Here is a 20,919-nt window from a genome sequence, read left to right on the forward strand (position 1 = left end):
CCAACCAACCAACCAACACCCCAGCAAAACACCACTCTATATATATACAGGTACAATACAATTACGGTAGGTGAGAGGTTGCATGAGTCATCGCAGGCTGCTGACTCATGCTGACTCAGCTCCCCCAGCATTAAAGAAACAGCGGCCAATTTTTAGCCGTGACAAAAAATACAATGGAAGAAGTAAAAATCCATATTAAAAAGTGAAACAAAACAAAAAACCCTATCAAAGATGAGAACCAGGAGTTCAACAAAAGGCCCCAAAAGTACACAGTGCTATAGAGTTGGTATGGTATACTGGGTAAGAGACAAAGGGTGGAGACCAATGTTGTGCCAGCAAAATGTTGGTTGGGGGTTGCAGATGGCTGCAGGGTAAATAAGTTTGTGCAAGCTGAAGTCCATTCTGGAAGCAGGACACCACAACTGCATAGCTCCCTGAGCTATGAATTAACCTTTGAATCAAATTTTACCTCTGCAGTTACCTGTAGGCAAGTCACTATCTCTCCATCTCTGTCCCTTACCTGCAAGCTTGGGATGATACTAACTTATGTTATAGGATACATAAAGTAAGTGGAGTGTTGTCAACATTATGTAACTGGTTTAAGATTTGATTCTTTTACTGCTCCCTTAATGTTGTTCTGTGATTTATAATGTTTTTAAACTGTAAATAGCTTTGAGTCACTTGCGACATTAAGTGGTAAATAAGCGTATTTTAATGATAATAGGATATTGTTAAAGTGCACAAAATCTGAAGACCACAATATCTTTGATTATAACCAAAACTGAATCTTCTGAATTTAGCAACTGATATAGGATACAACTTAGGAGAATCTTTTATTTATTTATAAAACTCTTTCCTTGTTTTTGCATAACACTAAACATAATATTTGAACACAGTAAGATAATTCAAGACAACAACAACTTGGATCCTAAACAGCCTAATGTTAAATTAATTGAAGGAGGCTGCTGAGGGAGGGGGAAATTGTCCAAAATCAGACAGACTTCTATCTGATTTGGACCATCCCTCCCGAATAGCACCTCTTCAGCTCCTGCCACCATTACCCAGATGGCTGCCCAGGGTGGGGATGGGGGTAGGATAGAACAGACAGGAAAATATGCTTCTGTAAAGTTGAGTTAGTTAACTTACCGTATATTATGATCCAAACTATTTTCATACTGATTATATGTTTGTGCACACATTCAAAACTGGATCTATGATGCACAAAAGAAGTCCTCTTCTGTATACTACAGCTCTTTCCTTATTATCTCAAAAACTATTTTGTATTTTGAGAGTGTACTGTTTATTGGATTGAGTGCCCCAACTGTATCGCAAGTATTATGTGAAATATAAATCCTATTAATACTTATTAAATGTGTCTGTAACACAGAGTACTAATACACCCCCCAGCCACATACCTCTACTATTTTCTAAAATTATAATTTACTTATTATCCTAAAAAGCTGAGTGTCTTCTTACTTTACTAGCTGAACACAAGAGCACAGCAGCATATATTTTTGAAGTTCTGAATATGAGCAATGAACTTTGTTTTTAAAGAGCTTTTCAAGCCAAGTTTTTTCTAAGCTCCAACTGAAGCATGCATACATTGTTTAAAAAACAAAACACCAAACAGTAACTTCAACCAAAAGCAGCAGGGATTATACAGTGTACCTGTCTAGCAACGCATAGAGATAAAAACTAGAAAAGCAGACTTTACAACTCTTTTCAGATTAAGCCTCCATAAATCTACTCCCCAGGCGAAATTGTCTCTGTCCCTCTGGCACAGCAGGGCGCACAGCAGCAGAGAGATCACCAGAGTTCTCTGAAAATTGCAGAGAACTGAAAAAAGCACCTTATATCAAGGTGGGCAGAAGATAGGGCAGAAGAAGTATAAAAGCTTAATCTCCCCTCACTTTAAACAACTGCAACAAAAAGGCACCCCCTTAAATTTGTTTGCTGAAGTGACGAAATCTTGGGCAAGGAGGAGAAACTAGGAATGGATTTTTATGTTTAATGGCTCAGTTCTGCTACTAAAAACAACTTCCTTGGTTGAGAATGTGCTTTGAGACAGTCTGTAAGCTCAGTTCTGTGTATTTCCCCCACCCTGCCACAAATCTGCACCTGGCTCCAGTTGGTGGGTGTAGGGTTCTTATAAAAGCAAAGTAAATTGCCCAAGGCAGAACTCGGCCGATTCCCATCTTATGCCACCCCTTTCCTTTCACTCTTCAATACTGGAGAGCTAGAGGAGGAAAGCTTTCAAGCAGGCAAACATAATGTGTAGAATTTGTGCTGCTTCTGCTCGTCCAAAAATCCCAACATGGCAAGGGACACCCACTAAACCTCATGCGCAGGGCAAGCAGGGGGTCCCGGTTCTAGAATGTGCAAGGACCTTGAAAGCACAGAGAAGGCTCCTTGTTTGTCCTCAACACTATGACAGAAACAGTGGGGGGGGGGGTAGAAGAAACAGTGTGACTTTGGAGGTGAGGCTAAAAGCATAGATCTAAACCCCCTTTCAAGTAGTGTGACCTCTACATGCAAGTAACATGTACAGAGAGAGAGGTTGAACATTAGCATCATCAGACATATGTGAACTTTAGTAAAAACTTCTTGGTCTAAAGCGCATGTTCTACCCATGCTCTTTACCTTCTTGTTGATATTTTCTTCAATAAAACTTTGATTCTAAATATTTATCTAGGCTTTTGCTAAAATAACAGATTAGCTATCTGGGTTACCTTTATTCTTATATACTGCCAGTGAGCAATGGATTTATTTAAAACTTTTCTTGAGGGCCTATTTGATGTATCAACTCTTTTATTCTTAGATGGAGGTTGACTGTAGCACTTGCTGATGAACGGAGGATTTGAAAAGGCAAGTATTTTCAAACTAAGGTATCTAATACTATGCAGTAGGCACTTAATGATGATGAACAGCAAAAAGGAATACCAGTACGTCATTTAAAATGAAGATCTAAGAGCATAATCCTATGCCCACTTACCTGAATGTAAGACCCATTGAATCCCATGGTACATACATCTGAGTAGACATGTATAGATTAGTACTACGGCTCCAAACCTACAGACCACATTGGATGTCTCCAATCTGATACTTTAAATGCATGAGGGAACTATGTTTTTTTTCCCCAAAGCTATGCTACTTGAGTTGTAAAAAATAGCATTTGTGCTGTCATTTACATGAAAGGCATTTTCCCCACCTATTAGTTAGAACTAGAAACATCTTGTGTGTATTTCCATCTCTTACATTTGTTGCACTGGGTTATTTGTAATACATGTAATTTTACAGACCCTCATGCCACCCTAGATTGTGAATGAAGCCACAAACTACAACAAGTATTTATTTTAAGAACAGTTTAGAAAGGCACGTAAAGGAGAATATCCATCTCAAAATCTGCTTGGTATGCTAATTAGTCAGTTCATGAGAACTGCAAAGCTCAATTCTTTATTCACTCACAGCTGCAGAGAACTGCAAACATACTCGAGTTATTTAAACATACAAGATTTTTAAAAATCTTTTGACCATATTATTTCTTCTAAAATAATCCTTATTATGGGTAGTTTTGCACTGTCAACCCCCACATACTTTTTGAAATAAGCTAAAATCCACACGAAATAGTATAGTGGCATTACAAATAAGCAAACTGATCTCAAAGAATTCTAAACTCCCACACAATGCATTTCCAAAGTAGACTGTCTTTGCCTAGCAATGGAAAAAGGTATCATTACAGTAGAGGAAAAATGGTTGTGGGATTAACTACCTTTGAAGGCAATATACCTTCAAAGACCATACTGGCTGTGAGTCTTGGGGGACCTGCTCCCTGCCTTGCAGGCTTCTTCAGCCAAGCCTAGGAGGACTTTTTAACTTGAATGGTTTAAATTTGGGGTTTTGTTGCTTTTAATTGAAAGACATGGGATGTGCCTGGGAAGAGATTAGCTGGGGAGAATGGGGTGGGGGGCAATCACAGTGGTTCAGGGTAAGGGGTGTGGGAGACGAGACAGGCTAGGTAAGGGGCACATGGCAGTTAGTGACTGTGCCATGTGCCAGTCCCCTCGTGCAACCTGGGGAGTTGTCCTATCAGTCAGTCCTCGGGTCTGCAGCTGCTGTTGCTGAATGCCAGGTCAACTGAGTAAGATCTTTTATCCATGATTTGACTGTGGATGAGGAGGCTGATCTGGTCTGTATGACTGTGACCTGAGTGGGTGAGCAGAGCTGAGTTGGTCTCATGCAGCTGTGCCCACCTGGATACTCAGGGCAGATCAGGGCAGACTTGAGGGTCAAGGAGGGGGAGCTGCTGTGGTCTATTCCACTTGTCAGGGACGCCAGACGCCTTCTCTTCAACCTGATGTTTGGCTGATTAACATTCTATGGCTTTTTATATGTGTTTGTGGGAAGGGGGTTATTGGTTTGGTTTTTGTTTTATTACGTATCTGGTATTCTCATTTTTTGTTTTTCTATTGTGAACTGCCCTGGGATCTTCAGATGAAGAGCAGTATGTTGTTGTTGTTGTTTAGTCGTTTAGTCGTGTCCGACTCTTCATGACCCCATGGACCATAGCACGCCAGGCACTCCTGTCTTGCACCGCCTCCCGCAGTTTGGTCAGACTCATGTTGGTAGCTTCGAGAACACTGTCCAACCATCTCGTCCTCTGAGCAGTATACAAATTGAATAAATAATAACAATAAAACAAAATGAGAAAAACTAAGAGTTGACATGCAGTGATATGCTACGGTACACTTGCACAGGAATACCATTTGAATGAATACCTTGTATTGACATTGTTATTTCCTTGAAGATGGCAGTTGCTAAAGTACCGTCACTGGTGGTTTCTTACAGCTTTGAGAGGGTACCAGCTAAGGCAAACAGCACCCTCGCTGCAAGCCCACCGTAATCTGAAGGAAGTCCTACACACTCCAAAACTGACTATCCTGTATGAACTGGTCCTAAAGTTCAAACTGTGTGCATGTGAAATATATGAATATTCTCTATACTTCAAATGCATTAGTTACATAAGGAATAAGGCTTAGGGCAGTGAAGTTTCCAGTACAACAATTTGCTTTACCTTTTTGATATCTTAAGATATTCTTTTTGTCCATTAAGACATTATCTATGCTACAGAAGAGATGCAACAGATTTTTTGCAAAGTAGCCACCCAGAAAATGCAGGCTCCCAGGCCACAAAAGTGTCTGACATTTATTGGGGGTTTTAATGTTCAATTTAATTTATGACATTTGGAGACAAATTTCACTACTTTCCCTGAGCATAGGATACATTTTAAATCACTTTCAAAATGAAAGCTGAAGTTATAGTTACAGTGGTTGAGTTAGAACAAATAGTGTAACAGTCTGCAAGTAAACAAAGTAATTCTCTTGCTCACTGCTAGAAACTAAATCACTACAAGGCTAAAGGATGTAAGCGAAGATGCTCACAATCCACAGGGGTATCAACAAGAAATTCATAACCCATCCCTATTACCAAAACAGAACAGCTTATACAGTACTATAAACAAGCCTAGATAGGCACACTTGATTTTAAATGTGAAAACTGTAAAATAATAAAATCATACAATTGTAGATTTGGAAGGGACTCCCCACAGGCCAAAGTGTAGAACCCTGAAATTCATTTTGTTAGTTTTGGCCCAGTTCTCCAATTTGTTATGGCAATCCAGAATCCCTATTATGTGGCAATAGCTATCTCTCCCAATTTGGTGTGGTCTGAAAGAGACAGTAGTGCTGCTCTATTGCCATTTTATCAAAATAAGAACAAAGATACAAGACAAACAAATTACAATACCCCCGGGGGGCACGCTAACAGATACAGTGCTTAGTTATAGTGGGCAATGATCAACAGTGGCAGAACTACAAATAGAAAAATTTGAAGAAGTTCTTGAAGTCAATTATGTCCTTTTCGCAAAATGCAAGTGCGGGTCGAGCTGATGTACATTTTATGAGTTCAGGACCAGAACTAACAGATTATGCAACAACACCATGAGAAAATGTACAAAAGGGCACATAACTGTGAACTCCATCCCTACAGGCCACTTAATAAAGCCTTACCTCTGCTATGAGCTGTCTAGACTAGAACCTAGAGCAGGCATAGGCAAACTCGACCCTCCAGATGTTTTGGGACTACAACTCCCATTATCCCTGACCATTGTTCCTGTTAGCTAGGGATTATGGGAGCTGTCGGCCAAAAACATCTGGAGGGCCAAGTTTGCCTATGCCTGACCTAGAGTGTAGATGGGCTAAGGAATGCATATGATCCCAGGAGAAGTCCCTATCCCACCATACAATATGGTAGGGATGGTTATCCTTACCAGTTGTAAGGATTATAACTAAATAATGCATATGAAGTGCTATGAACAGAAGGAGCACTATGCAAATGTTATGTATTATTTATGCAGGGAGGCCTTGGCCATGAATCTCATGCTTTTGTCAAATGGTCAAGAGAAAAAATGGAGGTGGGAGAAGCTTTTTCTGCAATGTCACTAGGTCATTTGATGGGCAGTCAAGAAGTAAATGGAAGATACCTGAATGAGGCAGGTAATCTAATATTGAAGAATGCATAGCAGTTATATTGCTATGAATATTCTAAATTCTGGAGAGGTCTCCCTACCCCTTGCCTACTGAAATCCTGTGAGGTTCAGGTGGGGTGGAGTAGATGGTCCAAAAATAAATGCTATATATCCATATTGGAAGGTGGCACAAGATTAAGGTCAAATGCAAGTGAAGGTTAGCCAATTGACTAGAGCAGAGGTTTTCACCCTTTTTGAGTTCACGGCTCCCTTTACCAAATACATTCTTTCTGCGGCACCCTTGTGGGGCTCAGGAGCCCAGTTATGTCACCCCTTATCTGCACAGCTGTCAGCCTTTAACCATTTTTTGAACACCCTCCCTTGTGGAGTGTTCCCTCCGCTTCCTCTCCTCTCCCCTCTCCTTTGGAGTCCTCTGGGCAGCCGCAGCTATTGGTCTCTGAGCTGCCTCCACCCCAACAGAGACTGGCCAAAGTTGAACGTGAGGCCAACACCTTACCTTGGGAGGCAGCAACAGGTGCTGCCAGACCGGTGTGGCAGAAAGGCTCCCCTTCAGCACCAGGCACTCAGCTCCAAAGCAGGCCTTGCACACAGCAAACAAATGAAAGGCCAGCACAGTACCTGCCCCCCACTTGTCTGTTCATTCTGAACAGCAAGGGCTGGTGGGCTAGCTGGCTGGGCTCCCTTGCCCACTTGCCTGCTTATTCCGAGGCCGCCACAGCTCCTGGCAACCAGCACCTCTTGGCCAGCCCCAGAGGCACCATTAACCTGTGGAGCTTGTAGCCAGGGCTGCTGCAACAGCTGTGCAAGCCTTTGGGATGCAGACACAAGAGAGCATCAGAGGGAAGGAAAGAGGGACCGAGGCCAGTGTTGCTCCCCTGACCATCATTCAGGGCATCCCAGATTGCCGTGGCACACTGGTTAAAAAACACTCGACTAGAGATTTAGTCTGCAATCCTTTACACGCTTTTGGGAGTAAGTCCCATTTAATTCACTATGACTTATTTCTGTGTAGACATGCATAGGATTGTGCTGTTAAAGTAATTCTGAGTTGATTTAGTATATTGTTCATAAAAGGTAAAGGGGCCCCTGACCATTAGGTCCAGTCGTGACCGACTCTGGGGTTGCGCGCTCATCTCGCATTATTGGCCGTGGGAGCCAGCGTACAGCTTCCAGGTCATGTGGCCAGCATGACAAAGCCGCTTCTGGCAAACCAGAGCAGCACACGGAAACGCTGTTTACCTTCCCGCTGTAGCAGTACCTATTTATCTACTTGCACTTTGACGTGCTTTCAAACTGCTAGGTTGGCAGGAGCTGGGACCGAGCAACGGGAGCTCACCCCATCGCAGGGATTCGAACTGCCGACCTTCTTATCAGCAAGCCCTAGGCTCTATGGTTTAACCCACAGCGCCACCTGCGCCTATATTGTTCATAGGAATAGCAAATACTTTCCTCCAGTTAAGAAAGAATAGACTTACATGTTCAATAAGGTTTTATTAAATCTCCCCACTGGTGCTTTGAAAGGATATAAAATGGAATCTTCCAGTTAGTGTTAAGTTAGTGCAAATCTCAAGACTCACACTGAGGCATGCCTCATTCGTTTATGTATTATTCAGTTGTCCATCACTTTCTGGCAGTAATTTTGCAAGCAATAAAGCTGAAACCTCACACTTATTTGAATGCAACCCCCACTGAACTCTGGCTTATTTCTCCCATATAATTGAGTGTAAACCTTTGCTGTCACTGTAGCTGCACTACTGGTTTTAAAAGGAGCTGCTATGATCATACTTTACAGCTTCTGAGATGGCACCAATTCAAATTCTATAAAATAGCACCCACAGCATACTCAGTATGGCGCACAATAAAGAAGGTAAAAACTGAAACACAGAGTTATGATGTAAAGAAGGGGGGGTAAAACTACAAAAAATACAACAAAACAGAACTCAAAACACTGCCCCCCTAGCCAAGAACAAGATTTTTAAAAGACGGCCAGACTACTCACATTATTTATTAAAACAATAATTCAAAATAACCTGTGTAAAATGTAGGGCTGGGTGATATCTGCTTTTCAGTATCATGACATATCACCAGTTAAACAATGTGATTTTGAGATATCATAATGTCTTAAATAAGGATGGAACTACAGTATATAGAGGTGAGAAGTGAGACAGACAAGGCAGATGCAGACACAGAAGAGGAGAAGGGAGGAAAGAGGCTTAAACAACAGGACAAAGTATATTTCTATTTTTTAAACTCAGAAGTAAATAACTTCCTCAATGCCTTCTTTGCCTCAGTCTTCTCCAAGAAAGAAAACAACGCCCGACCTGAAGAATATGGAGCAGATGATTCAGCAGGGGAAACACAGCCCAGAATAAGTAAGGAGGTAGTACAAGAATACTTGGTTAGTTTAGATGTATTCAAGTCTCCAGGGCCAGATGAACTACATCCAAGAGTATTAAAAGAACTGGCAGAGGTGATTTCAGAACCACTGGCAATAATCTTTGAAAATTCCTGGAGAACAGGCGAAGTTCCAGCAGACTGGAGGAGGGCAAATGTTGTCCCTATTTTCAAAAAGGGGGAAAGAGAGGACCCAAACAATTACCGCCCAGTCAGCCTGACATCAATACCAGGAAAGATTCTAGAGCAGATCATTAAGCAAAGAGTCTGTGAGCACCTAGAAAGAAACTCTGTGATCACTAAAAGTCAGCATGGGTTCCTGAAAAATAAGTCATGTCAGACTAATCTGATCTCATTTTTTGACAGAATTACAAGCCTGGTAGATGAAGGGAACGCTGTGGATGTAGCCTATCTTGATTTCAGCAAGGCCTTTGACAAGGTGCCCCATGATATTCTTGTAAAGAAGCTGGTAAAATGTGGGCTAGACAATGCTACCATTCAGTGGATTTGTAACTGGCTTACTGACCGAACCCAAAGGGTGCTCATCAATGGCTCCTCCTCATCCTGGAGAGTAGTGACTAGTGGGGTGCCACAGGGTTCTGTCTTGGGCCCAGTCTTGTTCAACATCTTTATCAATGACTTGGATGATGGGCTTGAGGGAATCCTGAGCAAGTTTGCAGATGACACCAAATTGGGAGGGGTGGCTAACACCCCAGAGGACAGGATCACACTTCAGAATGACCTTAACAGATTAGACAACTGGGCCAAAGCAAACAAGATGAATCTTAACAAGGAGAAATGTAAGGTACTACACTTGGGCAAAAAAAATGAAAGGCACAAATATAGGATGGGAGACACCTGGCTTGAGAGCAGTACATGTGAAAAGGATCTAGGAGTCTTGGTTGACCACAAACTTGACATGAGTCAGCAGTGTGATGCAGCAGCTAAAAAAGCCAATGCAATTCTGGGCTGCATCAATAGGAGTATAGCATCTAGATCAAGGGATGTAATAGTACCACTGTATTCTGCTCTGGTCAGACCTCACCTGGAGTACTGTGTCCAGTTCTGGGCACCACAGTTCAAGAAGGATATTGACAAGCTGGAACGTGTCCAGAAGAGGGCAACCAAAATGGTCAAAGGCCTGGAAACGATGCCTTATGAGGAACGGCTTAGGGAGCTGGGTATGTTTAGCCTGGAGAAGAGAAGGTTAAGGGGTGATATGATAGCCATGTTCAAATATATAAAAGGATGTCATATAGAGGAGGGAGAAAGATTGTTTTCTGCTGCTCCAGAGAAGCGGACACGGAGCAACGGATTCAAACTACAAGAAAGAAAATTCCACCTAAACATTAGGAAGAACTTCCTGACAGTAAGAGCTGTTCGGCAGTGGAATTTGCTGCCAAGGAGTGTGGTGGAGTCTCCTTCTTTGGAGGTCTTTAAGCAGAGGCTTGACAGCCATCTGTCAGGAATGCTTTGATGGTGTTTCCTGCTTGGCAGGGGGTTGGACTGGATGGCCCTTGTGGTCTCTTCCAACTCTATGATTCTATGATTCTATGATTCTAACCCGTTTAGGGACTAGCGGCGACTTCCAAGCACGCCCCAACTGAGGCCATTTATTTGTTTTGAAAGGCCATCATAAGGTCCTCTTTTTTGCTTTTCAAAATATGGCAACTCTAGTGGGGGAGGGGTACTGTTAGCATAATAAATTTAGATTTGCATCTGTATATCTATTTTTTCTAAAAGAAGCACATTTTAAATTTCAAAAATTATTCTGAAACACTATTTTTGTTCTCAAAATCCAACTGAAGATTTTTTTAAAAAAAATACTGCTCAATAATAATAATAAATTTATTAATTATATCCCAGCCATCTGGCTGGGTTTCCCCAGCCACTCTGGGTGGCTTACAGCATATCAAAAAACATAATAAAAACATCAAGTGTTAAAAAAAACCTGATACAGGGCTGCCTTCAAATGTCTTCTTAAAAGTTGTGTAGTTCTTTATCTCCTTGACATCTGAAGTGAGGGCATTCCACAGGGAGGGTGCCACTACCGAGAAGGCCCTTTGCCTGGTTCCCTGTAACTTCACTTCTCACAGTGAGGGAACCAGTAGAAAACCCTCGGAGGAGGACCTTTGTGTCCGCACTGGGCAATGGGGGTTGAGACGCTCCTTCAGGTAAATAGGGCTGAGGCCAGAATTGTTAGATGGTCTTGGCAGCCACTCCCAGTCACCAGTCTAGCTGCCGCATTCTGGATTAATTGCAGTTTCTGGGTCACCTTCAAAGGTAGCCCGACATAGAGTGCATTACAGTAGTCCAAGCAGGAGATAACCAGTGCATGCACCACTCTGGTGAGACAGTCTGCGGGCAAGTAAGGTCTCAGCTGCATACCAGATGGAGCTGGTATACAGTTGCCCTGGACACAGAATTGATCTGCGCCTCCATGGACAGCTATGAGTCCAAAATGACTCCCAGGCTGTGCACCTGGTCTTTCAGGGGAACAGTTACCCCGTTCAGGACAAGGGAGTCCCCCACACCCTCCTGCCCCCCAAAAACAGTACTCTGTCTTGTCAGGATTCAACCTCAAACTGTTAGCCACCATCCATCTGTCAACCACCTCCAGACACAGGACCTTCAGTGCCTGCACTGGTTCTGATTTGAAGGAGAGGTAGAGCTGGGTATCATCCACATACTGGTGGACACCCAGCCCAAATCCTCTGAAGATCTCTACCAGCAGCTTCATAGAGATGTTAAAAAGCATTGGGGACAGGATGAAGCCCTGAGGCACCCCACAAGTAAGAGCCCAGGGGTCTGAACACTCATCCCCCACCACCACTTTCTGGACACAGCCCAGGAGGAAGGAGTGGAACCACTGCAACACAGTGCCCCCAGCTCCTCTAGACAGTCCAGGAGGGTGTAATGGCTGATGGTATCAAAGGCCACTGAGAGATCCAGCAGAACTAGGAAACAGCTTTCACCTCTGTTCCTAGCCTGGGGGTCCAGGGGGGCAAAATTGTCTGCAGTTACCGGTATCTGTTTGTAAGGAGAAGCCTGCATGAGCTGATCAGGGACAGGCGGACTCATAGACAGAGTTTATGACTTTCTTGCCTCTTCAAGTTCAACTATTGTGAACAACAATAGTTCAAACCCATCATATTTACAGCTCAGTTCCTGATAATGTATTTGAATGGCTACTACTGTCAGCACCAAGAAATAATTCATCAAGGGAGATGACCCACAGACAAATCTGACCCTCTACAGTTGTCTGTACACAGTACACTAGGTAAGATTTCAGTTTTGACATTTAAAAAATAATAATAAAAGTTTTATTAAAACAATAAGAAAAATGTAAAACTGTGGCCAGAGTAGCACAAATAATGTGTTGGAATTCCATATATGTGAACTGTCAGAAATACACCATCTTTTAAATACAGATTTCCCCTAGGGCAGAAGACACTATCACAGCTTTGTAATGAGAAGAAAAACTTAGCTCTTTAGCATCCTTCAGTGGCTATGTGGTTACACTACACTTCTAGAAACAGCATTCTAAAATACAGTATAAGAGGAACTGGCAGTACTGTACTTGTTTTGGCACTGTAGCCACCTGGCAAAATAGAATGCTTATGCATCACTGTCTCAAGTCTCCCTCTGCACCAAAAATCTGCCAAGACATGAAAATATGATCCAGACAAGAGCCTTAGAATTTTTTGTATCAAATACAGAATCAAGTAATCCAAGGAGACTAAATACAATGGTTTGAATAGTGGAGAGGAAATGCAAGGCAAGCAGGTCTTCTACTCAGCAAGCAATTGGGAGGGATTATTAAAAGATTATTTTGGCTCCAGACATTAACAATACTGATATCACTGTAAAAAACAAAAATACTAAAATGCTGTATTCTCACAAACACCCCTACTATGTGATTTTATTTGCACTTCATTTTTATATAATTCCTTGTTATTTCAAATATGTCAAATTACCCAACATGCAAATACAAGCCCCTTTAGTGTTAACTCCCGGGCACAGATAAGAATTAGAAAGAAAATCAAGGAGCAAATCAGATATCTACAAGAAAACAGGACTGATAGAAAGCAGAAGATGGCTGACTAGCCTCTATCATCTTAAGTATTTTGTCAAGCCACAACTTCCCAAATCCCTGTGGAACAGAAAGACAGAAAAAAATTCATTCCAGTAGCACCTTAGAGACCAACTAAGTTTATCATTGGTATGAGCTTTCGTGTGAATGCACACTTCTTCAGATATCTGGAAGGATTTTTTTTATTTTGTTTCGACTACGGCAGACCAACACGGCTACCTACCTGTAACTAGAAAGATAGAAGTACTTCATTGTGTACACAGGCAAAGGCCAATTCACATACTATGTATTCACTATGTAATGAAATGTCCTATATGTTACAGGGCAAAACTTCTTCAGAAATGGTTTTTTATTAATTTATTATGTATTTTTAAAAAATGTTTAATGTTAAAAATCTTTTGCAAAGGGGAAAGCCAGTACCGGTATGCAGACCTTATGACACAAGCTTTCAGGATGCTCATCCACTTCTGACACACTATGTCAAAATAAAGCTCCCTTACAGCAAAATCCACGTGACCTTTTGTACAAATACAGACCTACATTCACAAACATAACATATACTAATTTGGAGCCTTCCACGAAGTCACTCTGTTTAAAAAGCCGGTAAGCTGCTCTAGGACTTTCTCAGCTCTTTTAGGCCAAGAGGGGAGGAAAGCATGGATTTCAAATACGTACAAATAGTTTCAAATAGTTTGTGCAAGTATAGTTTTTGCAAATACGCGCCCTCCAGCCGAGAGAAGCTCTTATTTGCAGCTTACACATTACACTGCCAAGGACAGAATTACGTACCGATATGAGGAATGACGGAAAACCATCCTCTTCTTTTAAAACGGGCTTTCCATAGTTCGGCCTGGCTGTTTCTCGTATTCCCTTCCCTCGCTCGCCCACTTACCGGCGTGGTTATGACGGAGGCGGAGGAAGAGGGAAAGAGTGAGGAAGGAGGAAGGACGGCGGGGCAATACCATTTTCGCGCGTGTCACAAGGAGCGGCCGGGCGGAGGGAAGTGAAGCGGACACATGGTCCGCCCCATCCCTCAGTCCTGGAGGGGCCGAGACTGAAGGGAACTGAGGGGCCCTCTCGGCCCACGCAGGTGAACGGAACCCGTCGCCCTAACCTTCCGTGGGGCAAACAGGGGCACCTCCTCGCCCCCCGCCACACCCTCGAAAAGAAGGAGGCAGAGGCAGGAGCGGGTCGGGGGCCTGGGGGACGCGTCGTCGATCACAGCAGCTGCCAGTACTCACCGGGCCCCTCTGAGTGCTAACAGTGGTCGCCATGGCACCTCCCTCAAACCGGGGTGGTCGTCCCTCTTTCCGCCGATGAAACGTCCCTCAATCCGACGCGGCAGAGTCAGCTGATAGCCCCTTCCTTACCGTCTGGCCACGCCCCCAGTCCACCGCTATCCGGCACTGCGCGTGCGCCTGGAGGATCCCACCCCGCCCCTCACCCTCAGTAGACGCCGCCGTAAGAACCGTTACGTGATCACGCGCAAGCGCAGGCCAGAGGAGGTTCCGTTCTCAAACTGCCGCCGTCGCTTGCCTCTCATCCTTTATCCTCTCATCCCCTTTTCGCCGCACACGATGGGAATTCCTGAGTCTGCGCGTGCGTCCAGACAGATTTGTTTAGTTTCTGGGGCCCGTTGCCGTGGATGTGCCGAATGACAGAAACGGCTCCGCAGGGGCGGCTGAATACTTTAGAAACGGTTTGCTTTAATGGGCCGTTATTAACGTCACTAGCCCCGCCCCGCCCATTAAAAAGGCACCGCCATTTCCCACCACAGCGGACTGAAAGCTAAGGGTTTATCGCTTCGCTGAACCCGTTGACGCAACCGCGCCCGTGCACCTCCTGATTGGCTGGCTGAGTGCGGGTGGGCGTGGTCGCGTTAGTCCTAGCGGAAGGGTCGCGCGACCTTTCATCCGTCGCTGCTTGTCTTCCTGCGCGCGCAGGAAAGTGAGATGGTAGAGTTCTGGTCCCTATCGCTTCAGACTAAGTGAGGGGTACCAGTGTGTGTGAATATAACCCACCCCCGAAACTTCCTACAACTAAAAACAGCTGGCACGATTCAACTCCAAACTTCTCCGTCTTTTCGCAGGTCAGAGCTCGTGCGCAGGAGAGAAACACACACTCCCACACACACTGCATCTACAGCAGGGGTCAGGAACCTTTTTCAGCCATGGGTCGGTCCACCGTCCCTCAGACCATGTGGTAGGCCGGACTATATTTTTTTTGGGGGGGGGGGGAGAATGAACGAATTCCTATGCCCCACAAATATACCAGAGATGCATTTTAAATAAAAGCACACATTCTACTCATGTAAAAACACCAGGCAGGCACCACAAATAACCTAGAGATGCATTTTAAATAAAAGACATTCTGAAAGTGATTGGGCCACATCCAGCCCACGGGCCTGAGGTTGCCTTCCCCTGATCTACAGTACTATACAGGAAAATGACAGCTTTGTTCAGCTCTCATGCTAATCTCACAAGTGAATGGGCCAGAACACTAATTATACTGCATGGCTGGTTCATCTGCTGCTGTGCAGGAGAGGGGAAAAACACCCTATCTAAAAAGTTTACCATAAAACTAGTCAGGCTGGGGAATAAATGGCCAGAAGTAGCAATATCAGCACATGATAAAGGAAGAAGTGGTAATACGACTGATAGAAAGCCAATGTTGTTTTGGTCATGGTAAACAGTGCAATTTTATGCATATTTAGAATTAGAAAGGAGTCTAGAGGTTATGTAGTCCAATCGTTTATGATGTTTATGATCTTAGAATTTTGAAGTGTCAGGCTTAGCTCTAGTGGCTTTAGCCCAAACGTAGCAGAGTTTTCCTGCACAGCGCAGAAGCTAGTTGAGGTGGAAATGACTAGTCGGCTAGACACAGAATAACGATTTACAGGATTTATTAAAAGAAAATAAAACCAGCAGAGTTTCTGCATACAAAACAAAGCAAAATAAATCCCCCCCCTCTCTCTCTCCAACCATACGCAGCACTCCTACTTCTAACACCCACAAGAAACAACTGTGCTAGCATTCCTAGATAACAGAGTTCAGTGCTGGTCATTAACCAATCAGAGTTGTTGCCAGGCCAGGCAGACCTTGGCTTTCTGCAAAGAGTAAATTGACACTGCCTTGAGTTAATTGTGTGAAGCAAGAATCTGTAAGTTTCCCATGAGAACCAATTATCAGAAACCGAACACCCCCTCACAGATTCTGCTGGACAATTAACACCTGTGTAGGAACTTTTACTGTTCACTCATTTTTTCCAGCAAACCTAAACCCTTGCACATTTGCTTGTTCTTTATCTTTGCCAATGGTTTTGTTAACATATCTGCCACATTCTGATCACTTGATATATAGGTACATGTGATTACATTGTCTTGTACACTGCAACGAACATTTTGATATTTTACAGCAATATGTTTTGAATGTGACTTGAAACCCTCTGTTTTACTTAAGGTTATACAAGCCTGATTATCAATGTAAACTTGTATTGGTTCTCCACAATTTACATTTAAATCTGCTAACAAATGCTTGAAATAAACCACCTCGTTGCACAATTCACTCAATGTGGCATACTCAGATTCCATTGACGACACAATTACAACGTTCTGCTTGCGCGATCGCCAGCTGATTAAAGCTCCACCGAACATTATGACTAATCCCGTGACAGATTTTCTATCTGGCAAATTTCCCCAGTCACTATCACAGTAGCAACTCAACATTTCATCCTCTGAAGAATTTAGTTGTAACATATAGCCAATTGTCTGTTTGAGATATCTCAGAACTTGCTTTACCCCTTTTCAGGCATTTAGTGTGGGTTTTGAGACCAATCTACTTAGTATGCCTACTGCATAGCTAATATCAGGTCTGGACCATTGTGCTAGATACAATAGACTTCCAATTACAGAATGATATACATCTGGATGTTCAAATTCAGGACTCTCATCTGTATGAAGTGTTTTTATGAAAGGCCCAACTAATCCAGCATGCTGTTCTCACGGTGGCCAGGCAAATGTCTATGGGAAGCCCACAAGCAGGACTTGTACTAGAGGAGATCTATTTTTGAATGCTCTTCTATATGGCAGTACAGTGGTACCTCAAGTTACAAATGCCTCAGGTTACAAATGCCTCCGGTTACAAACTCCGCTAACCTGGAAGAGTTACCTTGAATTGAGAACTTTGCCCCAGGATGAGAACGGAAATTGTGTGCCGGCAGCACAGTGGCAGCAAGAGACCTCATTAGCCAAAGCACGCCTCTAGTTAAGAACAGTTTCAGGTTAAGAACGGACCTCTGGAATGAATTAAGTTCAAAACTAGAGGCACCACTGTAGTAGCAGCAGCGTAGCTAGCCACTTGGGTGTCCTGGGCGGCACGTGCACCCTGCACCCAGGGGAGAGGTGAGTTGGGGCAGGGCATGATGTGCGGAGACTTGCGGCCACCTTCCCCTCAGCTGTAGGGTGGCTGAGGGAGAGGCAGTGGGCAGATGCAAGCCCCATGCTGCTGCTTTGGGCAGCACTGAACCTGCAGGCGCCCGAGCCACCGCATCACTCCCAGGAGAGACGCATGGCTTGAGTGCCTGCAGGCCCCTCCACAGTGTGGCAGCCAGTCAACCCCCCCCCCCGGCGCTGCCCCTACGTATGCCTCTTGAGTAGTAGTAATAAATATTTGCAGGTACCATGTTTCCCCCCTTTTAAGCCGTAGTCATAAAATAAGCCATGGCAGGATTTTAAAGATTTTTAAAATATAAGACATACACCGAAAATAAGACATAGGTCTACCTGCAGGCGCCCAGCAGCGAAGGATGGAATGGGGCCCGAGGACGCCTCTGGCCAAAAGTTTAAGGGGGGGTGTCGGGAATTCCCATTTGGCGGGGGGGGAGTTGGAGGGAGGGAGACGCCGCTGACTGGGCTCATTGCCTCTTTTCACGTTTTTTCCTGTAAAATGCCCGCAAGCTGGCTAAGCAGGAAAGAAAGGGGAGAGGACTCGCACATTGTCTCTCCCCGCCGACACCTTTTCCCTCCCCCCCCCAAACCACCACCCTGGGAAGCTTCCTCGATCTGTTGCTGGGCACCGACCCAGCAGGCCACTTCCTTGATCCGGCGGCCTGCCGGGTTGGCACTGATCAGCGCTGCGCGGAGCACCGGATTGAGGAGCCGGTCTGCAGAGTCAGCGCCCAGCAGTGGCGCACAGAGCATCGCCTCCTCAATCCAGGACGGCGTTGCTGGGTGCTGACTCTGCAGACTGGCTCCTCGATCCGGTGCTCCACGCAGTGCTGATCAGCGCCAACCCGGCAGGCCGCCGGATCAAGGAAGTGGCCTGCCGGGTGGGCGGCCAGCACCGGATCGAGGAAGCTTCCCTGGGGGGGGGGGGAAGAAAGAGGGAAAAGGTGTCGGCGGGGAGAGAAAACGTGCAAGTCCTCTCCCCTTTCTTTCCTGCTTAGCCGGCTTGCGAGCATTTTACAGGAACAAACAACGTGAAAAGAGGCAACGAGCCCGGTCAGCGGCTTCTCCCTCCCTCCAACTCCCCCCCCCCCGCCAAATGGAACTTCCCGACATCCCCCCTTAAACTTTTGGCCAGAGGCGGCGTCCTTGCTGTGCGCCCTGAGCCAGCGGGACCCAGCAGCAGCAATGCTGGCTGTGGTAAGGAGGGGTACTTACAGTAATAATAATTTTTTAAAAGACACACACCCCTGAAAATAAGCCATAGGTTTATTTTATTGAGTAAAATAAATATAAGACGGTGTTTTAAAATGTGGGAAACACGGTAGGAAGCTGACATGGGCTAGATCTTTGCTCCCTGATATGGGCAGTGTGGTTTTTGAAGGGAGCATTCCAATATAGCATTATTTAGTTTAAAGAGGTACTGTCCATTCTAGAATTTTACCACATTCTGCTCAATTTGTAGACCAAGGCATATTTTACACAAGCTGGAAACCATTGCCAATGGTTTGTTCCTGTGAGCTTACAGGCTGGGTCAAATTGGGCTGAAGTAACATACATGTGCATGAGAATTGGCCTTTGAAGTCTTGGAACATATTCTCACTTTCTGAAGAAGTGGCAGTTGGTCCTTGAATAGAGGAAGAACAATTTGTACCATCATTAAAGAGGAGTCTGCATCAAATGGTAGTTGCTGCAAGTTCAGCCTGCTTTTTAAATATTTAGCATCTGACCTCCTCTAGCCTCTTGTGTAATTCCGGTCTCTTCAACAGAACAAAGACAACTTTCATATTAATCTGAGTGCTGTTCTGGGAGATAAAAATCTGATCATTTCAAAGTCTGTTTGAATAATGTTGCTGCTTCCTGCTGCTAATATCTGCAGCATTAATTTAGTCATTAATTAAAATTCATGCTGCAGATCCCAACAGCTGGAAATAGAATAGTGCAATTAGGAGCTTTCTAAATTTATAACAGATATTTTTATGCACTATTGTAATGCATGTATGAAGGTATGGCAGCTCAGAGTTATCATGCTAGCTCCAATAAATACAATGATTAAATGGATGCAATTCATAGAGTGTGAAAGATAGCAACTACTAGATTCTAGCAGGACAATTTGAAAACAAAGGCCACCAAATGTCAGCAACAAAATAGAATTCAAATCAGGCAACTGAACAGAGGGTTTGTTTAGCCAAATGATTATATATCCTGCTGTTTGCTGCCTTGATCTTTGAGTGCTAATGCAAATCAGTAGTATGCCAGAGTGGTTTTGTTTCTGAGCAGGGCCAGAAGGGGGCAGTAGGCTGCAAGCATGTCCTCATTTGATGTTAACGGTTATCCAAGAATCTCCAGGCTGTTTCTGCAAGGCTGTGCTTGATTTAGAGCAAATTTGCTGGTTGCTTGCGCTGAAGGCCTGGAGTAGATTTCTCCTAGGAATTTATTCTTATAGAAGGGAAATCTCAAGAAGTGGTGGTGCTTAGTCCAAGATTGTATTTGGCAGCATGGATACTTGTGTACTTACACGCTGTTAAGATAAAACTGAAATGCTGAAAGACAAACCTAGAAAACAAATTTGTGACATGAAAATTAAGTTTTGGCTCTGTGGCAGAAGACAAGAAAACCTGTTAGTCGTGGCTTTGGGTATTTCTGATCACAACCTTTGTTTCCGGCATTTAATTTGCTGAAGCAGAATTGACAATGCAGATCATCACTATAGCATTAACTGTAACTGAACTAGTTCTTGAATCCTCCTGAGTTATTGTCTGCTTGCCAGGTCTTGCAACTAAATTCTCTAACAGCTTGGTTAAGGAAAGTGCATCTTGAAAATCAACAAAGGTTTTTTGGTATCTGCTTGCAGCACAGTCCTATGGCTTGGCTTCATCTTTACTGAATTGCCAACCTCGCTGTGTTCAATTTGTTTTACTCCTGGGAAGATGTGCATAGAATTGCAGCCTTATCTTATTACCTTTGACATTCATATACCACCATCCCTCACAGGAGCTCAGTGTTAAATAAAGAGTTATTCCCTACTATCCATTTTATCCTTACATCAATTCTGTGAGGAGGGTTCATCTGAAAGGATAATTACTGACTTAAGATCACACAATGAGGTCCATGGCTCAATGGAGATTTGAAGCTGGCAGTGGAATACCAGTAGTTGGAAGCAGTGCTTTTTTCCCTGGGGGTACTCAAGGGTACACAGTACTGACACCTTTTTGAGGAGGAGGAGGAGGAGGAGGAGGAGGAGGAGGAGGAGGAGGAGGAGGAGGAGAAGAAGAAGAAGAAGAAGAAGAAGAAGAAGAAGAAGAAGAAGAAGAAGAAGAAGAAGAAGAAGAAGAAGAAGAAGAAGAAGAAGAAGAAGAAGAAGAAGAAGAAGCAAAGCACTGATTAAAAGTTTGGCACTTACTGTAGCAACTTCATGGTGAGTACTGGCACTTTTTTTTCTAGAAG

At 44.0% G+C, this 20,919-nt stretch overlaps 1 protein-coding gene across 2 annotated transcripts in view; it reads right to left on the reverse strand.

Annotated features, from left to right (window-relative positions):
- Nucleotides 1-16,587, reverse strand: part of TOLLIP (toll interacting protein) — a 40,485-nt gene extending 23,898 nt beyond the window's left edge. Inside the window, exon 1 of one of the 2 annotated variants that reach the window (XM_035121759.3) lies at nt 14,273-16,587. In XM_035121759.3, coding sequence (XP_034977650.1) covers nt 14,273-14,305 — 33 coding nt within the window. In that variant the 5' untranslated portion in view covers nt 14,306-16,587. Of the gene's footprint in view, nt 1-13,820 lie in introns of both variants that reach the window. The other variant, XM_035121769.3, reaches the window with a different exon arrangement.
- Between the last annotated feature and the right edge of the window lie 4,332 nt (nt 16,588-20,919).

Source organism: Zootoca vivipara, chromosome 1 (assembly GCF_965207765.1).
Source record: "Zootoca vivipara chromosome 1, rZooViv2.hap1.1, whole genome shotgun sequence".
NCBI classification, from domain to species: Eukaryota; Metazoa; Chordata; class Lepidosauria; order Squamata; family Lacertidae; genus Zootoca; species Zootoca vivipara.